General features: G+C 41.7%; 2 protein-coding genes across 30 annotated transcripts in view; one reads left to right on the top strand and one right to left on the bottom strand.

The window, feature by feature from the left end:
• Positions 1–27,580, bottom strand: part of LOC128702468 (tigger transposable element-derived protein 1) — a 490,624-nt gene that overhangs the window by 359,766 nt on the left and 103,278 nt on the right. The window lies entirely within an intron of this gene.
• The window catches only part of cora (erythrocyte membrane protein band 4.1 like coracle), a 139,065-nt gene that overhangs the window by 101,654 nt on the left and 9,831 nt on the right, over positions 1–27,580 (top strand). For 12 of the 17 annotated variants that reach the window (XM_070105314.1, XM_070105301.1, XM_070105299.1 and 9 more), the window contains 8 exons: positions 1,231–1,362; positions 4,871–6,178; positions 7,935–8,048; positions 10,099–10,233; positions 11,904–12,044; positions 15,377–15,478; positions 17,575–17,670; positions 26,266–26,470. In XM_070105314.1, coding sequence (XP_069961415.1) covers positions 1,231–1,362; positions 4,871–6,178; positions 7,935–8,048; positions 10,099–10,233; positions 11,904–12,044; positions 15,377–15,478; positions 17,575–17,670; positions 26,266–26,445 — 2,208 coding nt within the window. In that variant the 3' untranslated portion in view covers positions 26,446–26,470. The remainder of the gene's footprint in view (positions 1–1,230; positions 1,363–4,870; positions 6,179–7,934; positions 8,049–10,098; positions 10,234–11,903; positions 12,045–15,376; positions 15,479–17,574; positions 17,671–26,265; positions 26,471–27,580) is intronic. The other 5 variants (XM_070105308.1, XM_070105315.1, XM_070105305.1 and 2 more) reach the window with 4 other exon arrangements.

The raw sequence follows: 27,580 nt of genomic DNA, 5'->3' as shown, positions 1-27,580 counted from the left end.
GTGGTTATTGTCACATTATGTTCTCTGGTAAAGATAACTTGATGTGGTCACTGCCATGTTAATTCCTCTGGATCAATTAATCAAAGCTGGTCACTAATATTAATTCATCTGGATCAATTAATCAAATATGGTCACTAATATTAATTCCTCTGGATCAGTTAATCAAAGATGGTCACTAATATTAATGCCTCTGGATCAATTACCCTAAAGTGATTTCTGCTGCCGAAATCTGTAATGGAACTAACCACATCTTGATTACCCATCGTATCAATACCACCGACTAACCCATCTAGTGTGTTTTGGCTCTCACAGCCACTGACTCGAGCATCAGCCCTGGGTGATATTGATATGTGACTGCACCCATGTGTCTTCCCTGTATATAAGTTGTCTTTCAAGGAGTTAGAAAAAGTACATGGCAGTGTGTAGAGCTGTGATGCAATTCAGTCAAGTGCCTAAAGTCAGTAGTGTTACCATGCACTTGTGTAGTATACTTAGATAATCCCAGCTCCTTTATAGATAGGCTCCCTTGCTAGCCATGATGTCATGAGACCCATCATGTGATGGGTCTCATGAGCCATCACATATGATGGCTCACGAGACTCATGGACTCGTGACATCACGGCTAGCAAGGGAGCCTATCTATAAAGCAACTGGAATTCTCGAAGTATAATACACAAGTACACAGTAACACTACTGACAGTATTTATAATCCATCCTACCTAACCCACTGAAAATCTAAGGTTAAAGTGGTAATTTCCTAGATCAAACTACAGTCTAAATAAAAACCAAAGTAATGTGCCAGTGGCAGAACTAACTATTGCACTCTGTGAAGCATCAGATTGCTAACCTTCCATGCATGACTGTAAGTCTCCTTGCATTCAGAAAGGCTTTTGCTTTCATCAGTATTGCTCATAAGTTTTTTGTAAATAATCTAAAAAGTTGTTTTGTAAGTATTTTCTCTTCATTCTTCCTATTATCAACTCTGGAGGCTATCATATATGTGCATTTATTTTTTGTGTGCATCGATCTTTCGAAAGTTTTGTAAGTATTTTAACTCCTTGTTCTTTCTGTTATCACTTGTAGTGATTGTTGTGTAGATCAATTTTTTATTAATGCTTTTCAGTTTTTTTGTATTGGATGTTTGTTTTGTAGCACATAGCTAATGCAGTCGTTAGTGCTGCTGATTTTGTTTTCCCCAATCATGCAAAAGTGATGTTGATGTGTCTGCAGAGACCGATAGGTGGTGTTGCGGTCCTCCCGATGGCCGACCTCATGAAGGCCACCAAAAAACGTGCTGAAAAACTGGCCCTGGCAGAGGAGGAAGCCGCTGCCGCTGCCGCCGCCGCTGCAGCCGCCGCAAAGGTGAGAATTGTTGAAGCCTCAAGTTCATGCATGCATGACAGGTGATAATGCCACCTCTTCAGGTGAGTGCTGTTGTCATTCTTGCTGCTGCTCCTGGCACAACAGGTAGTGATACTTGCCTGTTTGAAGTAACTACTGTACTGCGTCCACTAAGTAGTTAAGTAGCAGCAAGGTTTACACGCTCGAGGCTTGTTGGGGTGAGGACTTAGTCTACTCTAGCCCTCAGTCGTAGAGCGCAGTTACCCTCCATACATTTTGTCAGTGTCTATAGAAAGCTGATTTATTGTGTACGTTAAAGCAATGATATTTTTGTTTTCCTTTAGCATCAGTGTGTAGATAAATACAGCCTCTCCTCACTTAGTGACGTACTCATTTACCGACGCCTTAGACTGACGACAGGCTCTCTTACCAGTATTCATACCTAAGTAACGTGTATTAGACCTGATTTCTTCTATTCTGTTTATTTCAGTGTACAGTACACTACTGTACAAACATTTAAAAATATACCAGAAATGTTATAAATGGTGCAAAAGTGACATTAAAGCAATATCAGAGATGCCTGACACAAGCTGCTATTATTTTATGCTCCTCACTTACTGACGAAGTTGTTGAACGACGTGGTCTTAGGAACGGAACTCTGTTAAATGAGGAGAGGCTGTAGTTCGTAAAACTGAGAAGTTGATAAATTAGACATGTATGCAACACTTGGGCATCTCTGTTGTGGAAAAGTTTCACGACGCTGCGGCAAACTGTTACGGCAGTAAAGATATTCAGGTGTTGTATGTGCCTAATTTATCAACATCAGTGTCATGTATGGTAGGATCCCAAAATTGTATTTATATTGTCTTTTACCATATAAGAACCAAGTTAATAGTTTCTCTTATTATAACAAGTCATTCCCTATGTCAGATATAGAGTACAGTATTTAATATTGCTTCTTGACTTGTTTGAAGAGGTAGCTGTCTTGCCCGTCCTTAATCTTAATTCACCAAGAGTCGTGAAATTGTAAGGACACGGTTGTAAACAACTTGCTGTAGAGAGGGCTGGTACCTTTGTCAAGAAAAGCCAACAAGGCACAATACCATGGCTGGAACAATACACAAATAATCCCCACACAGGAGAGAGGAACTTACAAGGATTATTCGGTCCAATTTGGACCATTTACAAAGTCATGTTGGTTCAAGTAAGACCGAAAGGTCGTTGTAAGCTGGTTATTTGTGTACCTGTGTCAAGTCAAGAGGTAAAACTAACAGTGTTGTACACTGTTACAGTTGATAACACACTGGCCTGATAGTTTCAGGACTGGTTTGCTATAGGCTCAAGCCCTCCCTCTGGTAAGTTGTTTATTTTACTAATTTTGGTAAGTTATGAAAATGATGTGAGGTAATGTTCAAGTCAGCAGCTCTTCTTTAAGCTCATAGTAAACACTGAACGCCACAAATAACTGGAAATATAAATTTTACACTTGACAAGTGAGAAACCAGTTGCATATGAGTAAGAATGTGATTGTGTGTGTGTGTGGTGGACATGTGGTGTGTTGTGGTGTACATTTGTGTGAGGGTATGTGATGTGTGTGTGGGGACAATATGTGGTGTGTATGGGTGTGGGGAGGATATGTGGTGTCTGGGTGGGGGGGGAAGATATGTGGTGTGTATGGGTGTGGGGGTATGTGATGGGTGTGTATGTGAGAGAGAGAGAGAGAGATTATATAGAGATTGAGAACGATTGAGTTTATTTTAATATAATTAACAGAGTGTAAGATTCTGGCACAAAATAGTATGATCATTGTATTACATGTGAATACATTAAATATACAGCTGTAGTTTTTAACAGAGCTCAAACATTTCACATCCATAAGAGAGTATTAACTTGGGCTTTTAATATTTATACTTAAAAATGTTTAAATGTTTTTTTAGTTTACCTTTAGTAAGCATGTCTTTTATCTTTTGTTTATTAATATACATTCTTGGTTAGTTGTGTTAGTGCAGCATGCCACTGGCATTGCATGGTTAGTGGTTGTGGGGAGGGAGGTGCTGGTGCTATCTCAACTCGCTCAACAAAGGACACTGAATGTGGTTCTCACAACGGAACAGATGGGGTTTGAACCCATGGCAAGTGAGTGGTAAAACTCCACACTAGTGTATATACCACTTTAGGCCAGCTTCATATATAATTAGGTATATTTAAACAACAACAGTGGGATACGGCTGATGTGTTGAAAGAAAGAAACAACATCAGCAGATTAATTCTTTGCCAAGGTTACAATGTGTGTTTACATTTCATAATTTGATTGGTACAAAGAAAGCCGCTATGATGCCGGGGCATTTTGGGAACACTTAGCTAATACTGAAAGACCACTTAAGTGTACACAGGTAAAGAATGGTAGATTTGAAATAGGTATTAATATTAGGCTAACATGGGCCACTGTGAAGATATTCTTTCCCACTTTCTAAATTATATTTTCTCAGTACTACAGTAGATATTTTTTCAGGATATTCCTAATGTTTCCCACCTGCTCAGTTATAATTCCTCAGTCTTTTTTTTTTTTTTTTTTTTTCAACAAGTCGGCCGTCTCCCACCAAGGCAGGGTGACCCAAAAAAGAAAGAAAATCAGTCTTATTGTTTATTATACTATACATAAAAAATATTTTTGACAGGCCCATAGTATACCCAATACTTGTAGCAGATCAGCCTGAGTAAATCTACTGTATACTAGAAAGAGTACTTAGAGGTTGTCTTTGCTTGTGTATCTAGAAGTATATGTAGGTTTTTCAGGATTGTAAAGGAAGTGGCGAGAGTCGCAGCTCTCGTCGCCCAGGTCCTGGGATAGTGAAAACTGGTCACGATGATGATGGTAATAACAACAATAGTAATATGGTTAATTACAATATGCTTGTGTGTCTGTTTCTTCGAGATATTTACAAGCCCTCGCATCAAACCTTAAATGCAAAAACTTTGATAAAAAAAAATTATTGTAAAGAAAAGGCATTAAAAAAGGTGAAGAGGAAGAGTAGGGTTTGATTAGGAACATTAAAAAGAACAAATTTACATTCTAAATAAAAAAAGTGTTGGAAAAGTAGGGTTTGGTTAGGAACATTAAAAAAAAGAACAAATTTACATTCTAAACAAAAAAAGTGTTGGAAAAGTAGGGTTTGGTTAGGAACATTAAAAAGAACAAATTTACATTCTAAACAAAAAAAGTGTTGGAAAAGTAGGGTTTGGTTAGGAACATTAAAAAGAACAAATTTACATTCTAAACAAAAAAAGTGTTGGAAAAGTAGGGTTTGGTTAGGAACCACACTTTATTTCCACTCCCTACTCTGTGAGTATGATAGCTGAAGCACGTAGCATGTCTTTGTGCCCCCTCTCCCAGTGCTAGTTTTAAGATGTAAACCTCGTGCTGGTGTTTCAAGAGATGTGATAGAATGCTGTCTTCAGCAGATGTATTTTGTGCTAGTGTTGATTTTGTTCAATAGTGCATTGCATGAATTTTTGTTTTTGTGTGTAGAGTGGTGCTCCTCCATCCTCCACCCCTCCCCCTGGGTACAAGACGCTGGAAGGACGGAGGCCCGGCACGGAGGCCACGGAGAGCGTGGAAGGTGCGGACCCCCTTGTCAAGACCCATCGCACCGTCTTCCAGGACCCTAGTGTCAATGGTGCCGAGCCAGGATCGCCACCTTTCACACGACAATATTCTTACGAAGAACTTGAGAACGAGCCTCGGCGGCCTTACAGTCCCACGGGACATGGGTTCAAGTACGATGGAACTGGAGACTATGCCGAAGATGGCACTGCACTGCCACGGGGAAGCGAGAAAAAGAGAGTGCGGGCTCAGGCCTTCAACTACGCTCCAGGAGAGGACTCAAAGGTGGTGGAAACAGTTGAGAAAAGGAAGACAAGCCTGCAGGATGGCGCCAGAGGTAAACCCAAAGACTCGGCGCTGGAAGCGGAAGGTACTAGAGGCAAGCACGGGGAACTGGCAGTGGAAGCGAAGCACAGCAAGGGGTTACTCTCATCACCCGCGGCCGAAGCTGGGAGTCAACTGTCCTCTCCAGACACCACCTTGCCAGAGACCTCAGTCGATGACGGTGTCTTGGACACGTCGGCTGACTCAACGGGTCTCCTGGCAGGGTTTGGGGCTGGGAAGAAGGGAAAGCAGGATAAGAAAGACAAAGCTAAAAAAGATAAGAAAAAGGAAGAGAAAGACAAAAAGGGTAAAAACAAGAAAGGTAAAGAAACGAAAAAAGATAAAGATAAGGAAAGTAAAGAGAGTGATAAGAAGAAAGATAAAGACAAGAAAGCTAAAGAAAAGGCCAAGAAAGACAAACAGAAGGAGAAAGGTAAGAAAAAGGGAAGGTTTGGAATTTTTGGTGCTCGAGATCGCAAGGACTCAACCAGTAGCAGCAGCAGCTCAAGTTCCAGCTCTAGCTCTGACACCTCTGACGAGAGTGTAGTCATTGAAAACCGTGAAGGAACCGAGCCCAAGGACATCGACCAGACCATGTCGGCCACAGAGAGCTCTTACGCTGCTGACCGTTCTGACATGTCGCTAATTGTCAATCCAGGGGCCACCAGCGAGCCCTCGTTCACTGCAGACCACTCCTCCTCTGACATAATGATCAACCCGGCTCTCAGCCCCTCACTGACAGCAGCAGTGCAAGATGACAGCTCTCAGGGCTCCACCATTCCAAAGATCATTAAGACTACAACCAAGAAGACCTTCGTCCAAGATGCCGAAGGCATTTCCGAGGACACTGTCCAGAGGGTGGAAGACCTCTCGACGGGACAGGTCGAACTTAGCACTCAGAGCCAGAAGGTAGGAATCGTGCAGTTCTTTGTTATCTTGTTCACCTAAGTTGCCATCTCTTCTGTGGCCTGTACTCCCGTGAGTGGTGGGTTGTCCTTGGCTTGTAGAGTACAGATCTCATGCACTCTGGCCGGCATGTTGGCACTCACTTGCTAAATGGCACTTAAGCAGGTAGTGGTATGACAAATGCAAGAAGTCTCCGAACTTACTAACCAGGTGTGTTCCTGGAATTTCAACTTGCAGGTTAGAAAAGTTAAAACAAAGTTTAGAAGTTTAACTTACAAATACATTGCATTTCTTTAGTTTCAATTTACAAAAAAACTATAATCTTTGTTTTAACTTACAAAAAAACTATAATCTTTGTTTTAACTTACAAAAAAAACTATAATCCTTTGTTTCAGTTTACAAAAAGGCTAAAATCTTTTTTTCAATTTGCAAATGAGTTGTACAGTGTTACCTCGGGATACGAACACCTCAAAACTCGAACAGTTATGTAAGTATACTTATGTAAGTGCTTTCATAAGTGTATTTTTGGGGGTCTGAAATGGATTAATCTAATTTACATTAATCCTTATGTGAACAAATTCATTTGGTATCGGCACTCAAACAGCCTTATGGAATGAATTAATTTTGTATCCCGAGGTACCACTGTATTATAGTTTTTTCAACTTAAAAATGAGCCGATTTTCTAGAAACCAGTAATACACAGGATGGGTATTTTCCATTCACATCTTCACTGCCTATCAGCTGGTGTTAAAATTTAACTGGTGCCCAGGTTCCGTGTTTAGATACATACGTGTGGATGACTTTGGTCATATGTAACTATTGGAAGCTGCCTGTATTGCAACAATGTAATACGTACTTATTCCAAATACAATTTTTTTTCCAACATTTTAATTTTTTTTTTTCCTCAACAAGTCGGCCGTCTCCCACCGAGGCAGGGTGATGACCCACCGAGGCAGGGTGACCCAAAAAAGAAAGAAAATCCCCGAAAAGAAAATACTTTCATCATCAGTCAATACTTTCACCACACTCACACATTATCACTGTTTTTGCAGAGGTGCTCAGAATACAACAGTTTAGAAGCATATACGTATAAAGATACACAACATTTTAATACAATATATATATATATACAATATACGTATATGGGAAGTACAATGCCTGCACTTTAAAGGAGGGGTTTGGGATATTGGCAGTTTGGAGGGATATGTTGTGTATCTTTATATGTGTATGCTTCTAAACTGTTGTATTCTGAGCACCTCTGCAAAAACAGTGATAATGTGTGAGTGTGGTGAAAGTATTGACTGATGATGAAAGTATTTTCTTTTTGGGGATTTTCTTTCTTTTTTGGGTCACCCTGCCTCGGTGGGTCACCCTGCCTCGGTGGGAGACGGCCGACTTGTTGAGAAAAAAAAAATATATATTGCTGGCATTGCAGAATAAAATGTTTAGTCTTACCATTGCATTATTTGCAGTGCTCTGTTTTGTTTGTTTATGTCCACTATATTTCTGGTATGAATTTTTTTTCACCTATTATTTATAAAACTTTTTGCTAATTTTCTGAAGTTGAGTAATTGAGCCACCTAAAATGTTTTTAATTTTTCATGAGTAATTTGGTGTCACTGGAATTTTTTCATTCACTATTTTGTGCACAATTTATTCACTTCTGCACTGCATTAGCAGTTTTTTTTTGCATTTTTTGAGCACGTAGACTGCATTGCATGTGCCAGACCTTGATATGTTGTGCATTGGTGGGTTACAGGCTGAGCATGGCGAAGCTGACGGCAGAGAGAAGCCTCACGTGACGGCCACCACCGTCACCACCATCACTGCTAAGAGCCTCGAGGATAAGAGCACGAAGGCGCGAACGCAGCAGGTACGAGTGTGCATGAGACAGCATAAGCACTGGTTTGCTAATTTTTGGACTAACTTGCCGTAGGTCAAGTCATGTTTGAAGAGTTGATCAGTTGTCTTGTAAAGCTCTTCTGGACACTGTCAGCTCTTGCAAAGCTCCTCTGGACACTGTCAGCTCTTACAAAGCTCCTCTGGACACTGTCAGCTCTTACAAAGCTCCTCTGGACACTGTCAGCTCTTACAAAGCTCCTCTGGACACTGTCAGCTCTTACAAAGCTCCTCTGGACACTGTCAGCTCTTACAAAGCTCCTCTGGACACTGTCAGCTCTTACAAAGCTCCTCTGGACACTGTCAGCTCTTACAAAGCTCCTCTGGACACTGTCAGCTCTTACAAAGCTCCTCTGGACACTGTCAGCTCTTACAAAGCTCCTCTGGACACTGTCAGCTCTTACAAAGCTCCTCTGGACACTGTCAGCTCTTACAAAGCTCCTCTGGACACTGTCAGCTCTTACAAAGCTCCTCTGGACACTGTCAGCTCTTACAAAGCTCCTCTGGACACTGTCAGCTCTTACAAAGCTCCTCTGGACACTGTCAGCTCTTACAAAGCTCCTCTGGACACTGTCAGCTCTTACAAAGCTCCTCTGGACACTGTCAGCTCTTACAAAGCTCCTCTGGACACTGTCAGCTCTTACAAAGCTCCTCTGGACACTGTCAGCTCTTACAAAGCTCCTCTGGACACTGTCAGCTCTTACAAAGCTCCTCTGGACACTGTCAGCTCTTGCAAAGCTCCTCTGGACACTGTCAGCTCTTACAAAGCTCCTCTGGACACTGTCAGCTCTTACAAAGCTCCTCTGGACACTGTCAGCTCTTACAAAGCTCCTCTGGACACTGTCAGCTCTTACAAAGCTCCTCTGGACACTGTCAGCTCTTACAAAGCTCCTCTGGACACTGTCAGCTCTTACAAAGCTCCTCTGGACACTGTCAGCTCTTACAAAGCTCCTCTGGACACTGTCAGCTCTTACAAAGCTCCTCTGGACACTGTCAGCTCTTACAAAGCTCCTCTGGACACTGTCAGCTCTTACAAAGCTCCTCTGGACACTGTCAGCTCTTACAAAGCTCCTCTGGACACTGTCAGCTCTTACAAAGCTCCTCTGGACACTGTCAGCTCTTACAAAGCTCCTCTGGACACTGTCAGCTCTTACAAAGCTCCTCTGGACACTGTCAGCTCTTACAAAGCTCCTCTGGACACTGTCAGCTCTTACAAAGCTCCTCTGGACACTGTCAGCTCTTACAAAGCTCCTCTGGACACTGTCAGCTCTTACAAAGCTCCTCTGGACACTGTCAGCTCTTACAAAGCTCCTCTGGACACTGTCAGCTCTTACAAAGCTCCTCTGGACACTGTCAGCTCTTACAAAGCTCCTCTGGACACTGTCAGCTCTTACAAAGCTCCTCTGGACACTGTCAGCTCTTACAAAGCTCCTCTGGACACTGTCAGCTCTTACAAAGCTCCTCTGGACACTGTCAGCTCTTACAAAGCTCCTCTGGACACTGTCAGCTCTTACAAAGCTCCTCTGGACACTGTCAGCTCTTACAAAGCTCCTCTGGACACTGTCAGCTCTTACAAAGCTCCTCTGGACACTGTCAGCTCTTACAAAGCTCCTCTGGACACTGTCAGCTCTTACAAAGCTCCTCTGGACACTGTCAGCTCTTACAAAGCTCCTCTACGTGTGCGAAATCACACCTCATTGTGACTTGACATGCAAACTTTCGTGAACACCCAAGCATTAGACTCTACTTCATTCTTCTGCTCGTCATGCCACAAATGGGAGGATTTTTGTATTTTTGTCTTCACATTTGGTTTTAAGGGCTGTGATCGAACACAAACACTAGCCAGTTTTAGCCAACCTTCATACTCTTAGTACCATACATCAGTTATATTGAGCTCTCTCACTGGTGTCAGTCCTCCACAAAAGCAACAAAGATTAACACAACAATTGCTTTCTGGTGAAAGAATATGACAGCTCGAGCCGTGTCGACTTGACGGGTCGTCTCACCAGTGACATTGCTTTCAGATGGAAGAGAAGACCTTCACAGCCACCACCAAGACGACTGGCACGACCCAGGAGCAGACAGTCGTCACGCAGGAGGTGAAAAAGCAGACACGCTCCATTGCACCAGAGCGTGTAGACAACTTGGCTGCGGCGCAGGTGAGCTCTCAACAAAAGAGCAGTTCCGTGTCCAGTTTGTTCATTTGCTCGCACATGCGAAAATATAACTATAATCTGAATGGCCTTCAAGATCCTCTATTGTCTGTCAAATTTTGTTTTGCATGTAAATTTGAAATATTTAGATTAAAACTGAATGGCAGAGCACAGTGCAAATTCCCTTTAGTCAGTGTTGGCTTACCATAAAGTGTCTAAAATATCTTTATTTTGCAGTAAGGCATGTTTAAATTATAAATAATTTATCCTAGAATTGCTAATATACTTTATGTTTTAAGTAATTGGGGCATAAATGATTCCAGTTATTGCAGATTTTTGTTGGAAGTTGAAAGTCAGTGCTAACAAGATGCTTAAATGTAATGGTAAATTGTGGTAATATGGAAGACAAGTTGGTCCCTTCCTTGAAGGAAGTGTACAAAATCTTTCCACTTAATCCAAAGTACCACGAACATTGTTTTACTACTATACAGTGGAACCTCAGTACACGAACAGCTCCCTAATCGAACAAAGCTCGGCACTCGACCAAACAAACATTACCTGCCAGAACCTCTCTGTAAACTATCTCGTGTTTCTTCACATTTTTTCTTTTTTTATATTGTATAAGTCACCATGGGGCCTACGAAGATTAGTGATAACAGCCAACCAACAAAATTGGTTGGGAAGAATTTGTTTGATACTCAAATGGATCAGCACTCAAGCAGCCTTCTGGAACGAATTAAGTTTAAATTCCAAGGTTCCACTGTACTAAAAATAACTAGCAGCGGCGATCAGCAGATAGTGTTTGGGGACAGTTTCTTAGAGCAGGGGCCGGCAACCTTGTTCTGCCTAGGGGCCAGAGCCCATGTCTACGAGCGGATGGCTTACCACACTTATCGCCATACTTAATAAATAGAGGTAATAGTAATACATACTAAACTTCGACGTATATTTAGCATTTGAGCTATGGCCCCGTTGGCTGGATCTGGCCTGCAAGCCGTAGGTTGCTGACCCGTCTTACAGGGAGAGAGGATAAAAAATCACAGTAATGGTTTGTGAGAGATAAAAAAAAATCACAGTATAGTTTGTGACTATCCTAGACTCTAACTCGGTGTTATTCGGGAGTTTTATTTTTTTTAACTATTTCCTGTGGTGAACAACCTCTGGCATGACAAATTTGAAATACTAAAAGAATTCCTTTAGCTCGCATTGTTATACCTTTGAGAAAAACCTTGAAACTTACTGGTTCAGCTGCATGTTCTCTCCTGGTCAAATGATGCAGAGGTTTACAACAACATTAATGAGGAAAAGACTGAGGTGCAAAGTAAGCTTTTGTGACTGTGTTGCTCTATGTATCACAAAGCTTGCTCGCCACTTGTCTTGGGCACCGAGTGATTGTTGTAGTGAGAAGAGTTGGGCATTTTTGGCTCTCCTGTCGCGTATTGATATCCCGTTAAACAGTGAACAATAGCATAAAGAATATTAGCTTATAGTTTTTTTGCTACTTGAAGCTCTGAAGAGTTTTTACAATGCTTCCTCAAGGTCTACGTCATGTCTCTGTTAACAGCTTTTGGCAGTCATATTGCTAGTCATTGTGCCATAACCCAGTACTACCTGCATGGCAACACTGCATTAACCCTACCCTGTCCATCCCTTCTCTCTCACTCCTGTACCCTAAGGGTCAGGGAGGCCACACTCCCTCGTACTATCCCAAGGCTGGGTACGTCGCCCATTCCCGCCCTCGCACAATCTCCAGTGGGAGTGATGACTCGGGCACATCGGTCGATCCCTTGGATTCTGATTACGATATGGTAAACAAGGTCAGTATGCTTCCTACCTGTATTATTGTGTACTTGTACTGTAATATTGTATGTATCTAGTGCAACTGTTTTAATATTCATTGTCAGTGAGTTTAAATTTATACAAGTTATAGCCAAGCAAATCTAGGAAAAGGACACTTGTGTGTAGTTGATGATGTTATTAATTACGGGGAATGTTTTACCATGATTGGTTTCTTGGTTCTAATGATGAAGTTGCTGCTGCTTGGGGTGAAATATTTTCCTAAACAGATGTCCTGAATTGGGATACAAGCGTCCTTTTCCACAGTGTGTGGGTATCACCATATCATTTACAACCATTTTAAGTTTGTCATTGAGACTATTTTGGTAGAGTATGTCTCCATTGGTGTGCTGGGACCAACATCTTGTAACTGTACAACTCGGTTCACAGAGCATGTTGACAATGGTATAAAATACCGACCGGTTGATAAGAAGCGTACAGTAGTTGCACTTGCCTTATTCATCAAGTCTAGAACATGGCAAGTTCTGCAGACTCACTCTTCATGTTGTATAGTCGAAGATAATTGTGTTGTTGACTTGCCTGAGAACTTGATGGACGATACCACCACCAGCCTGATTGATAAGAGACTGGATTGTGATGAGATGGAGGTTCAAGCCTCCAGCACTTGTGGTGAATGCACTGAGAGTGGCGAATGCACTGAGAGTGGCGAATGCACTGAGAGTGGCGAATGCACTGAGAGTGGCGAATGCACTGAGAGTGGCGAATGCACTGAGAGTGGCGAATGCACTGAGAGTGGCGAATGCACTGAGAGTGGCGAATGCACTGAGAGTGGCGAATGCACTGAGAGTGGCGAATGCACTGAGAGTGGCGAATGCACTGAGAGTGGCGAATGCACTGAGAGTGGCGAATGCACTGAGAGTGGCGAATGCACTGAGAGTGGCGAATGCACTGAGAGTGGCGAATGCACTGAGAGTGGCGAATGCACTGAGAGTGGCGAATGCACTGAGAGTGGCGAATGCACTGAGAGTGGCGAATGCACTGAGAGTGGCGAATGCACTGAGAGTGGCAAATGCACTGAGAGTGGCAAATGCACTGAGAGTGGCGAATGCACTGAGAGTGGCGAATGCACTGAGAGTGGCAAATGCACTGAGAGTGGCAAATGCACTGAGAGTGGCGAATGCACTGAGAGTGGCAGATATTTGTCAGTGCAACACCTGTAAATGAGTGATGTTTATTTTTTCTAAAGTTATTTTCAAGTTAAGTGGTTGTACCTGAACATTATTGTATATATAATTTGTATTACTTCCAGAAATGCTAAACACAGCTATAAACATATCTACAATTAAATAAACACTGTTAATCCATTCATGTAACACTTGTGCAGATATGTTACGAAGCTCGTATAAATTTGTATCGTTTAAATTAGTAAATATTACATATAAAATGCATTTAGAATTGACTGGCCCATAGCTGGGCTCCAGGAGTAGAAAAACTCCAAACTCATCAAAGGTATATTAATGATAAACAGTGCCAACAACTCCATGGTGGAATGTAAGAGAATCCTTCCTCCGTGAGCCATACGTGTATTAAAGGACTACAAAAATGCCAGGAGCAAGGGGCTAGTAACCCCTTCTCCAGTATAAATTACTAAAATCCTGGAGCAAGGAGCTAGTAACCTCTTCTCTTGTATAAATTACTAAAATGCTGGGAGCAAAGGGCTAGTAACCTCCTCTGCATAAATTACTCAATGTAGAAGGTCTGTTGAAAAAAATTAAAGTTACCAGCAAGTAGATGAATAAGGTACGTGCAATTCTTGGGTGTCTTCATTTCTGAAATATTTTGCTGTACTGCAGACTTCAGTAGTTGAATACAGAGGTGACTAATGTACTGGAGACAGTTTAAAAAGAGGTTTTGAATCCCTCAGTCTTGGTAGATATTCAGTCCACAGTGATCGTCATCTCCACTCATCTATGAATTGTTTGCTTGTGTTATTTCCATCCATGGTCTCTTGTTCCCGAGCTTTCTCTGATAAGCCTATCATTATTTTGTGTGCTCTTTAATATCTTGTCTGCTGTGATCGAAGCAATTACTGGTCTTGCAGAAGCGGTAGCGTTTTGGGTCTCTACCCATAGCTCATTCCCCTCATCTCGGGCACCAGTCTGGATGCCCTTTGTATCTTCTTGCATTTTTCTTTTGTATTTTTACTAAGTGAGAATTCCACACTGGTGCTGCATATTTAACCCTTAAACTGTCCAAACATAGATCTGTGTTTACGCATGTAGTGCTCCGGCGTTGATTTTCCCCATTTGAAAGCATGTAAAAAACGTAGATCTACGTTCAGAGCACTATGTGAGCGAACGTAGATCTATGTCTGGACAGTTTAGGGTTTAAAAACTCTCCTTACACATGAGGTAACAAGTCTTTTTCAGGCTTGAGTACACTATAGTTACTAGCTTAGCATTCACTGCTGCTGTTATCACGTGCTTCAGGGAACAGGTCTGGGGATGTGGTTATTCCCCTTTGTAATCTTTGTCTACCAGCGTACTTACCCTGCCTTCACCGAGGTTGAGCTCAAGTAGGCACTTAATCGTTTCTGTCCTTTTATAATCTTGGCATCATCAAATAAGGCTCTTCCAGTCCTACTTCTGTTATTAAATTGTTTTATACACTAGGAACAAAATAGTTCCCTGTGCTGGTCTTTGGGGTGCTTTAGTAGTTACACACCACCTTTTATTTCTATTATCCAAGTATCCCTTAAGCTATACTGATAATTTTTCCTTAGCATTGTCAAACACTTTCTATAGTCTGGAAATATGCAGCACACTCATACCCTCTCGGGGGATCTCATTCCATCATGTACCAGAATATGCAGCACACTCGTACCCTCTCGGGGGATCTCATTCCGTCATGTACCAGAATATGCAGCACACTCGTACCCTCTCGGGGGATCTCGTTCCATCATGTACCAGAATATGCAGCACACTCGTACCCTCTCGGGGGATCTCATTCCGTCATGTACCAGAATATGCAGCGCACTCGTACCCTCTCGGGGGATCTCATTCCATCATGTACCAGAATATGCAGCACACTCGTACCCTCTCGGGGGATCTCATTCCATCATGTACCAGAATATGCAGCACACTCGTACCCTCTCGGGGGATCTCATTCCATCATGTACCAGAATATGCAGCACACTTGTACCCTCTCGGGGGATCTCATTCCGTCATGTACCAGAAGATCTGAATGTGTTTAGTTTTATTATAATGTAATACGCTTACTCAGTTTATTATTATTTCATACAAAATGCTAAGTTTTTTATTTGAAGAATCTAGAGGCATTTTTCTCTCCACAGGATGGTATTGTGCCAACTGAAGCTCAAGTGTTTGATGGCAGTGGAATTTACAGAACTATGAGCGTCGAGGCTCCCCCTCTAGTGGAAACAGAATCGCGAAAGGTTGGTGGTGGTGGAGGTGACGGAGACCCTAATCCCCTGCGTGGTCTGCCGGGCCTCAGCATTAAATATCTGCCTGTGAATGCTGTCTTGCCACCTCTAACGGGGCACAGCTATTGTTATTTAATGTATACCCTGCGTGCATTTGAGGTGTTGGCTGACTCGGACACCCTTAGAGGCTTGTGCATGTGCATTGTGCATGAGATTACAGTATTATTTGCAACAGGAGGATCCCAGGGTTAGGAAATTGGCAGTCTGTCCTGCAGTTTAATTATGCAGATGCTGGAGTTTTATACACCTTGACTCTTATAAAACTCTTCATTCCAGGAAAGGTTGCTTTATCCAGGGTAGTGGAGGCCCCCACTTACACAGCAGGTTAAGTTCCAGGCTACTGCTGTAAAGTGAAACATAACGCACACGCATTCTCCCCCTTTTTTTTTTTCACTTACAGATGCACATAAAGTTCCTGGTAACATTACACTATCATATATTAAGTGAGCAATAGAGCTAGGCCTAAAAAATGCATATACAGTATACACATTACTTTAAAATATTTTTATCCTTAGCTTATAGTGAGTGGTGAATTTATTGTAAAAAGTCCTATTAAATGAAGAATGGTTATAATTGAAAACCGCAATGTTAGTGAAACGCTGTAAAGTGGGGCCCATCTATTTTGGATAAAGCAGCAGACAATCCTGGCCTAAGGCCGAGCTCTGACAGTAGAAATATTCTCAGAACTCACCAGAGGTATATACCCTCCCCATACTTGGGTCAGACTTGAGTACCTGTCTTGCCCCAGGCACCGTATGACCCTCAAAGAGTTACTGCCATGAATATAATATTAATCATAACTAATTATGTCACGTCTTTCCAGTGTTGTTTTTACATTTCATTATTAATGTTGCATTCATTGTTACTGTGTTTTCTTATATAAGTACTGACATGACTATTGTATTTCTTACATTTGCATGTTTATACCACTTGTCATACCCATGTATGCTTGTATACATACACATATATGCATGTTCATGTATATACACAGTCCCCTACATAAACAAACACATACATACATGTTTGACATGCCCCATGCATGCAAACAAACGTAAAGTGGCCTGACAAAAAAAAAAATGAAAAATTTACTCCCACCCATGTTCTTTTCTAAGAGCAGTATCTTCCCATACATCTAAAAGTAGTGTCCTCCCATATATCTAAAAGTAGTGTCCTCCCATACATCTAAAAGTAGTGTCCTCCCATACATCTAAAAGTAGTGTCCTCCCATACATCTAAAAGTAGTGTCCTCCCATACATCTAAAAGTAGTGTCCTCCCATACATCTAAAAGTAGTGTCCTCCCATACATCTAAAAGTAGTGTCCTCCCATACATCTAAAAGTAGTGTCCTCCCATACATCTAAAAGCAGTGTCCTCCCATACATCTAAAAGTAGTGTCCTCCCATACATCTAAAAGCAGTGTCCTCCCATACATCTAAAAGTAATGTACTCCCATACATATACATAGTTTTGCTTTGGTAACTATAAATTGTGGATACTAAACACCACAAATATAGTTCCGACATATAACTGTAAATAGTAAAAAGTGGACCCTCCCCGTAAAGTTGTGCTCCGTAGTTTTGCCACTAAAGACCAGACACCACAAATATAGTTCTTCTCCTGTAACTACAAGCCCTTATGACCGGACACCACAAGCATAGTTGTTCTTCTGTAACTACAGATAGTTGGATACACAATACATGAACGACCATGTAGTGGAAAAAGGACACAAAATGCAATTACTTGCGTCATTTTTATTGGAAATGCTTGTCCTGGGACGTTCGTCTCTCTAAAAATGTCTTAAGGGATTCCATTTTGTGTGTGTTCTACTTGTTGGAATCAGTTATTTTAGTATCCATAAACCATATTCAATCTTACATGTTAGTACTAAATGACAAGTGGCTTGAATTACTTCATCCTCTCCCTCTCCTAAGAGGAGAGAAATAATCATTTGAGTTTTGGCTCATTAATTTTAATATATTTAACAGAAGTGCTACTGATATAATGCTATATCAATCTTTCAAATGTATTGGATTTTGGCTTTTTGTCAGGTATCCGTATTGGGCGACTTGAACATCGACGACAGTGCTGTGGTGGTCAGCTCGCAGTCCATCTCCTCCCGAACCCGCACAGTCGAGACCACCACTGTACGTGTCCCGTCCTGTGCTGTCGGGGTTGTCCCTCCTTGTGGCTGCGATCAGGGAGTTATAGGTTGTAGCAGCCCAGCCCAGAACACTGCTGCCAGTCATCTCTTCTCTGCTGTTGTTCTCCAAGAAGCTGCATCTCATTGTGATGTGGCATCTTCCCTCTCATCTCTTCCTGTTCTCCAAGCATCTGCATCACTTGGTGACCTCTCATATTCCCCCTCATCTCCTTTTCCTGTTGTTTTCCAAGAAGCTTCATCTCATAGTGATGTGGCATCTTTCCCCTCATCACCTCTTCCTGTTGTTTCCCAATATGCTGCATCGCTTGGTGACTTCTCATCTCCTCTTCCCGTTGGTGTCCAAGAAGCTGCATCTCATTGTGATATGGCATCTTTCCTCTCCTCTCTTCTCCAAGAAGCTTCATCACTTGGTGACCTCTCATCTTCCCTCCCCAACCTTCCCAGGGAATATGTATGTATTCCTGAGCCATCTGCTGCCCCTCTCATTCCTTTCCCAGCTAATGTGACCCCAAATCATTACAGCCCAGTTGAAGATGTGACTACCAGCTCATCTTCCTTTGGTTCATCTTCCACACCATCTAATCATTTTGGGGAAGTTGTCTCTCACAAAAGCACATTAGATGTGACAAGAGAGCCTTTCTTGCATTTCACAGTTCCTTTTGTCTTAGGTGATTGGCCAGGGAGCTCCAAGGAGTTTGATCCAACTACTGAAGCACTCATAACGTGCAGTAGTAGCTGTCTCGATAGCTGTATCAGCTCTGACATTTTCCTCCATACTGAGAATTTGTCAGACATGCAAGCTTTCCTAAATACCCAAGCATTAGACTCTATAGTGTATTCTTCTGCCTGTCATGCCACAAAGGAAGGATTTTTGTCAGAGAGTCCCAAAAACCTACGGCACTCAAAGTCTAACATCCAAGGCCCATCTCTGAAACTTGTGCCAAACACCAGTACCATCATGGAGTCACAAGATAACGTACCTGGTGGTGATACACTCTTTAAAGAATCCCTGTTACCAAGCTACATACCCAGCAAGGCACTTCACTTTCTCTCAGCACTTAATCTTGACTCTATGCCATGTGTCCCTGATGTGCCTTCAGTGTTTAGTGCATCTTTGGTCAGTTCATTACTTCCTAAAAATGTTGATTTGACTTTGGCACCACCTACACAAGTAGAGTTTAATGAAAGTGTTATGCAGGAAACGTCTAATAGCTTGAGTTACATAAGCAGTGTACGTCTATCCAGTATATCAGTGTATAGTGTTCCTCCGTGCAGGTCATCTTTACAGGCTCCACTTGAAGAAAGTAAGGCATCCTCAGCTGCCTTTTCTCTCACAAATGTCCTTCCTTCTGATTTATCATCCTTTGTAGTTCCCCCTCCCTCAGTTTCTTCATCTCATGTGCAGGCGACTCTATCCTCGCCTTGTGTTAGTGTGTTGTATCGTGTTCCACCTCCACCTCAAGTTTCGACTGCCATAGTCCCAGTGATGACTAGTTCACACAGCTTCATTCAGAAAGAGTCCATGAGTCCAGCTTGCACAAATGTATCACAGTCAACAACTTCATCTTTTCCCAGTCTTTCTTCTATCCCCTGTTTTGCTCAGCCTGTTACCTTGCACTCAAAGCCTTGTGTATACTCCAAGCCTTCCCACCAGATACTATCCTCAGGTGTTGATGTCCCCGAGCATACATATACATCTGACCATAGACAGATTGGGCTCGGTGCTACTGGGAAGAGCCTTGTAGGCTCTAATGCAACGTTTCCAGAGATGTGTGCATCTCTGTCAGCTTCTGATGTGTTAGTGTCCAGGAATCACACCAGACTATTGTCAGCTGTTGCAGCTTCAGCACACTCGCCAGAAACCACTGTCTCATCACACTGTAATATCCCGGCTTCTGAGTCAGGCTGCTTGGCATTGGGTGCAGTGGCTGGATGTATGAATACCACACTTCCTGTATCATTATCATCACCAAATACTGCAAACCACATTACATCTTCATTATACATCACAACTGACATCACAACTGCACCACCATCCATCGCTGTGACTCCTCCACCCACCATCACATCAACACCACCACCAACCATCACATCAACACCACCACCAACCATCACATCAACACCACCACCAACCATCACATCAACACCACCACCAACCATCACATCAACACCACCACCAACCATCACATCAACACCACCACCAACCATCACATCAACACCACCACCAACCATCACATCAACACCACCACCAACCATCACATCAACACCACCACCAACCATCACATCAACTACACCACCAACCATCACAACTGTGCTACCATTACCAGTCATGTCAGTCTTGCCTTTGACAAGCTTTCACACATCAACCCCACATCTCCATTCTACCAGTGCTTCACTCAGCCCCTCTCCATCTGCCAATTCTTCAATTGTTTCCCCTGATGAGTCAGCAGCATCCACAGGAATATATATTCAAAAGGGCTTGCATCACACTGGCATTTCTGAAGCAACGGAAAAGTCGGGAGAGACTTTGAAGCCCATGTCGGAGTGTGTGAGGTACCCATTTGTAGACCCCCCCAAAGGCACAGAAGCATCACCTTCTAACAGGCCTAAGCCACAGAGAAAGGAAGACACAAGCAAAATTTTGTTTGCAAATAACACCCGTTTGGGGAATGTGATCGGCATGGTAGACAACCCATTACACTGTTGTTACTTTGCAGTCACGCTGTACACTTTAACTCTTGTATATAGCATTCTCTGTATTTACTTCCCTGCAAGCGAACTCTTTATTTCACTCTTCCTCGTTTTATGCCTTTTCTCTCTCGTTTTTTTTCTGTAAATGTTTTGCCTTAACTAAACTTCTCTCTTTTGGGCTGGTGACTGAATTATTTCATTAGTAATAGTGGTAGAATTACCAAAATAAGGTTAGGTAAATGGACACAGATGCAACTAATGCAACATTTTGTTGTGGCAGCGTTTTGCTCTCCACGAACTTTGTCAAACCATAACAACTTAATAAAGCTCTTGGAGAGTGAAATGTTTATACAATAAAATGTCACATTAGTTGCACCTGTGTCCATTTATCAAATTTATGGTTTTGGGCATCAATTCTTGGGAATGCTGGGGTAAGCCGTGTCTGGAATACTGATTTTCTGAGCTTTTGAAAAAAAATTAACAGTATTTGGTACTAAGTTGTAGCAATACTTGGCACCAAGTTGTAACAGTGCTTGGCACCAAGTTGTAACAATACTTGGCTGGCATCAAGTTGTAACAGTACTTGGCTGGCATCAAGTTGCAACAATGATTGGCACCAAGCCTACATTGGAATGAGTGTTGCCAGAACACTGTTAAAATAATTAGTGATGGGCCTATGTTAAAATGATTTGCGCCAAGCTTACATTGCAGTGAGGGTACCAGACCTACATTGCAACAATGACACTAGGGTTATGTTGCAACAGTTGGCACCAGGCTTATATCGCAACGATTCTTGGTACCAGTCCTATATTGTCCTTACGTTTGACCTTCATTTGTATATAAATACAGTACAGTAGAATCTCGTATATCGTGTGTCCAGGGAACAAGTAAATCATTGTAAAGTTTCAGTCCTATTTGTGAGGGAAATTGGCTTATTGATCTCACTGTAAAGTTTTGAAAAAATTAATATATTAGGGAAAATGTCCTTGACAAGTTGGCAGAAATTATTTATGAGAGTTTGTGTTTGATAAATACAGTGGACTCCCAATTTATATTATTTCATTCCAGAAGTATGTTCAGGTGCCAGTACTGAACGAATTTGTTCCCATAAGGAATGTTGTGAATTAGATTAGTCCATTTCAGAGCCACAAACATACACGTACAAACGCACTTACATAAATACACTTACATAATTGGTCGCATTGGGAGGTGATCGTAAAGCGGGGGTCCACTGTATTCAGACTGATAGAACGAACGTGACCCTCTGACGAGTAATCTGCACATAGGGGAAAGAAACTTAGGATGATGTTTTGGTCTCAAAAGTGGGACAGAAATGTCGTAAGTTTCTCTCCTATGTACGGGTTATTTGTGTATTGTTCCAGTTATGGTATTGTGCATTTTTGTTCTTTCTTGACATCTAGAAGCATTTTTTTTTTTCTTAACAAACCAGCTGTATCCCACCAAGGCAGGGTGGCCCAAAAAGAAAAACGAAAGTTTTTCTTTTTAAATTTAGTAATTTGTACAGGAGAAGAGGTTAGTAGCCCCTTGCTCCCATCTAGAAGCATTGTTTTCCTAAATAAGAACTCTGCAGTAATCGTACTGGCCCATGCTAGGCAGGTCCTCCCAGCTACTCATACACAACTCTGTTAAATTACTGCTTTCCTAAATGAGCACAAAAGAATGCAAGCTGGCCTGATGTCCTATACTAGGCAGGTCTACAAACCCAACCCTTTCACATATGTGTCCATCTTGTTAGTAAAGCTTCCCAAAAGCCATTAGTTCCAGTGATTCCACTTGTTCCAGTCATCAACAACACGCTATAAGTACAGTAAATCTTTGATATAATGGACTTATTAGGGGAATTGTGCTAGCATCCATAAATCAAAATACTACTGTACTTGAGTGTTCAACTGTACACTTAATATAGTACTGTATAAACAATTTAACAATATATTACAATAAACTGAAAATAAAGGAGATAAAAATACAATTCATTCAGTGAATTTTACCCATTATATTAAAATTTCTTGGTATCGTGGGTTTACTATTAGCGGCCAGAATTTAAGGCAAGGCAAAGTTGGTTTATTTTACTATGTTAGGTAGAGGCAGATCAAGACAACTACAGTGTAGATAAGGAAAGAAAAATATTTTTAACAAATTATATTTTAATTTTTTTTAATATAGGCATGTTTTCCCACATGTATATCCCATGACTCGTTGGTAATATCCTCTGCTGTCATACTGACACATTGTTCGATTCCCAGCATGAATGATAACATTGGGTATATTTTCTTATCCCTGTTGCCCCTGTTCACCTAGCAATAAGTAGGAACCTGGTTGTCAGGTGTTGAAATGAGCTGGGGTGAGGTAACGTTACGGTTCATAACCTGTAAATACATCTGCGAAAAAAAAAATACCTTCACAATAGGCACAGTTTTTCAGGAGTGTAACCGGCATGATATACGAGATTTTACTTAGTGTATGAAAAGTTAAGTCGTGAACTTGTTTAGAAAGTTGTGTTTGCACAATGTCTCGAAGTAACCATAACACCCAGAATACATAAATATTATACAACAAATTGATGACAGAATGCATACTATGTACCTGTTTAAAATGGGTTTTAAATGTAGTTGTACACTATTGTTATATGTACTTGTTTAGTAATCTTGGTGTGCTTTCCAGAGTTAAATTTGTACATGTGCTGCTGCTTATTTTGATTGTGTAATTTTGTTATAACTGTACATTACATCCCCCCTCTTATTTTTTGTACATAAATGTTGAACATGTACACCGTTTGTTTTTCAGTGTTGGGTAAGTATTAATTGTTATGGCCATGATTGTTTGTGATTGCTTCGTCATACTGGATGTGGGTGATGGTATAGCACAGTCTTCTTTCTTGGCTGTCTGGGTTACATAGTGATTTTGTATGTGTCACTGGGAATGGGAGTTGTGAGCACGCTAGTGTATAAGTCTGTGGTTACCTGATCCTAGTTGGCATGTAGAGTGTTGGTCTCGTAACGGCACCGAGGGAGACCTTGTCCTTGATCTTGTAATGGTACTGAGGAAGGCCTTGTACTTGATCTCATAACAGCACTGAGGGACCCTGGTCACCTGCATCCTTCTCATAGGTAATTCTTGTTTACGTTACCCATTCTAGTTTACCTTGCCCCCACACAGGCAGCAAAGTAGCGCTTGCAGAACCTGTGATGTTGAGAGAGACCAGTGTAGCTGCCTATGGAGTTCTATGCATTTGGTAGACAATTTTGTCAGTATACTATTTACTGTTCAAGTATATGAAGAATGGATGTGGTCTGAAGGTTGGTAGTTAAAATATATACTAGGGTGGAAGGTGGGAATGAAAGTAAAGATATGTAGGAACTGGAGATATGCAGTACGGCAAGACATTAGTGAAGAAATGTGTAACTCTTCTAGGGTATCTGGAGAGAGTTCCGGGGGTCAACCCCCCCGCGGCCCGGTCTGTGACCAGGCCTCCTTAGGTCAGTGTCCCAGGATGCGACCCACACCAGTCGACTAACATCCAGGTACCCATTTTACTGATGGGGAACATAGACAACAGGTGGAAAGAAACACGTCCAATGTTTCTACTCTGGCTGGGAATCGAACCCAGGCCCTCACCGTGTGAAGCGAGAGCGTTAACCACCAGGCCACCAGAGCCCCTATAACTCAGGAAATAACACAATAGCATACAAATCACAGAATGGACTTGACACACTGGCTTGAATTTTAGGACTCGCCTTGCCGTGGGTTCAAGATTCACCACTTGTGAAGTTTCTTAGGAAATGCTTGTATCGATTTATATTATGGAGGTAAACTGACATAGGTGTGTAATGCAGTGTAACATAAGAACTGGATCAGAGTAATTTGAAAGTTAGTCAATGGTGGCTGAGTCTTGGATGTTTTTGGAAGAATAAGTGGAAATAAGCTTTGGCCAATTTAAGCGGCAAAGAATGAGTAATTTACTCAGCTTTTTCAGTCTTTTAATGTAAAAACAGAAGAGCAGTTGTGTAGGCCTACTGGTTCATGCTAGGCAGCTCTCTCAATTTAAGGTAACTATTATATATTCAAGATTTACTCAAGGCTTTTGAATCAGGAAATTTCTTGAGTAGGAAGATTGTTTTGAGTGCCCACGTCTGGGTATCGTACTTGAGCTGGGGTATCGACGTGTCACTGGTCCTTTTAACCCATTGTTTCGTTTATCCCTAAGGAGCTTATAGTACGTGTAACAAATTATTTCTTTGTGAAATATATGCAATGTAGTTTACGTATAATATTGTTAAGCACAAAAGAAAGCCACTAACATGCGGTGCATTTCGCTTGAAATAGATGAATACGTTAAGAAGTATGTACATAAACAAGAGAGTTGCCGGGTGTCTGGTAACCTGGAATATAGCGATTAGAGATTCTGCTTGTGATGCCTTGTTTTGTCATGGGATATGAAGTGTCTTGTATTAAGCATCTAAATTTTGTGGGTCTGGTTTGAGATATTTGGTGTTTAGAACATCTAAACTGTCGTATCTGCACATCTCTTGCAAGACAGTGATAGTGTGAATGATGGTGAAAGTGTTTCTTTCTCGGGTCACCCTGCCTCAGTGGGAGATGGGAAGCGTGTTAAAAAAAAAAAAAATTTACCCTGTTTCATTCACTGTCAAGCACCCTTCTGGCAAGACAGTGATGGAGTGAATGATGGTGAAAGTTTTTCTTTTTCGGGCCACCCTGCCTTGGTGGGAATCGGCCAGTGTGATAATAATAATAATAAAAAAGTATTGAAATTATTTTTGTGTAAAGTCATTCCGTGGAAAGGTTATATATTTTCTTTTAATTTTCATCTTGATTACTTATTTGTGGGAAACTGTGCTGAATGGAAGACAGAGATAGGTTGTGCCACAATATTTTAAATATATTTCCAAAGTTTGTTACCATGTAGAGTTTGTACTCTAGTATTAGAGGGCAATAACTTTTTAACTTTAGCTATGACATCCTTGTTTTTGTGTGAAACATCGTGGCACTTGAATATCTTGTGTGTGAAGAGTATTCGTCTACCTGACCAAGTGAGAATGGTGGGGGAAAAGAAGAGCAGAGTAATAGTGAGTGAATATAGACATATATGGGAGAGGAGGGGTGTTAATATTGCAGTTTAAAAACTGTAGTGTAAAGCACCCTTTGGCAAGACAGTGATGGAGTGAATGATGGTGAAAGTTTTTCTTTTTCAGGCCACCCTGCCTTGGTGGGAATTGGCCAGTGTGTTAATAAAAAAAAAAATGGGAGAGCATGTTTGAGGTAAATGTTAGGAATGAGAAGGCACAAGCAGTGTTGAAATATGTGGTACAGCCTCTCCTCACTTAGCAACGTACTCGTTTACCGACGTGGTCTTAGGAGCACAACCCCGTTGTAAAGTGAGGAGAGGCTGTGTATAAGAGAAGAGTGATGTTACAAGCAGAATTCTAGGGATACTGAAAAGGCAGTTTGTGTGTGGGGATAGGAGCATAACAAGTGAATGTTTGTGTACAAGAGAAAGAAATGAATATGTGTGGACATAATGGAGACAAATGGTTTTTAATACTTGATGTGCTGTTGGAGTGTGAGCAAAGTAACATTTATGAAGGGGTTCAGGGAAACCGGCAGGCCGGACTTGAGTCCTGGAGATGGGAAGTACAGTGCCTGCACTCTGAAGGAGGGGTGTTAATGTTGCAGTTTAAAAACTGTAGTGTAAAGCACCCTTCTGGCAAGACAGTGATGGAGTGAATGATGGTGAAAGTTTTTCTTTTTCGGGCCACCCTTCCTTGGTGGGAATCGGCCAGTGTGATAATAAAAAAAATAAGCTGTCAGAATGTCTGCCACACTCATACATTTTCCCTTCCCTTCATAGTACAAGACTGAGAAAGATGGAGTGCTGGAGACTCGCGTAGAGCAGAAAATCACCATTCAGAGTGATGGTGATCCCATCGACCATGACCGCGCCTTGGCTGATGCCATCCAAGAAGCCACAAGCATGAACCCAGACATGACTGTGGAGAAAATTGAAATCCAGCAACAGTCTACAGAATGAGGTGGACCATGAAACATTCATAAAGGTGTGTACAAGTAACAGATTAGTGTATCGATAGTAGATGGTCATGATCCAAGAAAATTGTATTTGTGATCCTTGTGCGTCTGATGCGTTTTTATATATTGTAAGGTTGTGATTTGAGTAACGTGATTAATCACGGTACGGGCGGGGATGGAACTCGCGGCTAGTGAGTCGTAAAACTCCAGACCAACGCATTAGCCACTGGTCTGGAGTTTCATGACTCGCTGACTGCGAGTTCAATCCCTGCTTGTATCGTGGTTTGTTTGAAATCGTGTCATTACGATTTTGTGAGTGATGTGCGATTAGTTCTACATTGTTCATAAAAATCAGATTTAGTGTACAGTGTTATCTGTTCACGTCTGTTCCATTACATGCTGACTCAAAGCAAACTTGTCATAAAATCGTAGTACAGTGGACCCCCGCATAACGTTGGCATCGCATAGTGTTAAATCCGCATAGCGATACATTTTATCACTAAAATTTTGCCTCGCATAGTGCTAAAAAATTCGCTCAACGCGATTCGTCCGAGACACGTCCATGCGGCCTGAGCCAGCCTCACTTGTTCTGCCAGTGGCATTGTTTACAAGCCAGCCTCCGTGGTAACATTCAAGCATACAATCGGAACATTTCGTATTATTACAGCCTTTTTATAGTGATTTCACCTGAAAAATAAGTGACCATGGGCCACAAGAAAGCTTCTAGTGCCAACCCTACAGGAATAAGGGTGAGAATTACTATGGAGATGAAGAAAGAGATCATTGCTAAGTATGAAAGTGGAGTGCGTGTCTCCGAGCTGGCCAGGTTGTATAGTAAACCCCAATCAACCATCGCTTCTATTGTGTCCAAGAGAACGGCAATCAAGGAAGCTGTTCTTGCCAAAGGTTTAATTGTGCTTTCGAAACAGAGATCGCAAGTGATAGAAGATGTTGAGAGACTGTTATTGGTGTGGATAAACGAGAAACAGATAGCAGGCGATAGCATCTCTCAAGCGATCATAAGTGAAAAGGCTAGGAAGTTGCACAAGGATTTAATTAGAAAAATGCCTGCAACTAGTGGTTATGCGAGTGAATTTAAGGCCAGCAAAGGTTGGTTTGAGAGATTTAAGAGGCGTAGT

Source organism: Cherax quadricarinatus, chromosome 98, assembly GCF_038502225.1.
Source record: "Cherax quadricarinatus isolate ZL_2023a chromosome 98, ASM3850222v1, whole genome shotgun sequence".
Lineage (NCBI taxonomy): Eukaryota > Metazoa > Arthropoda > Malacostraca > Decapoda > Parastacidae > Cherax > Cherax quadricarinatus.
The sequence above is the reverse complement of the archived record's forward strand: the minus strand, read 5'-3'. Positions and strand labels throughout refer to the sequence as shown.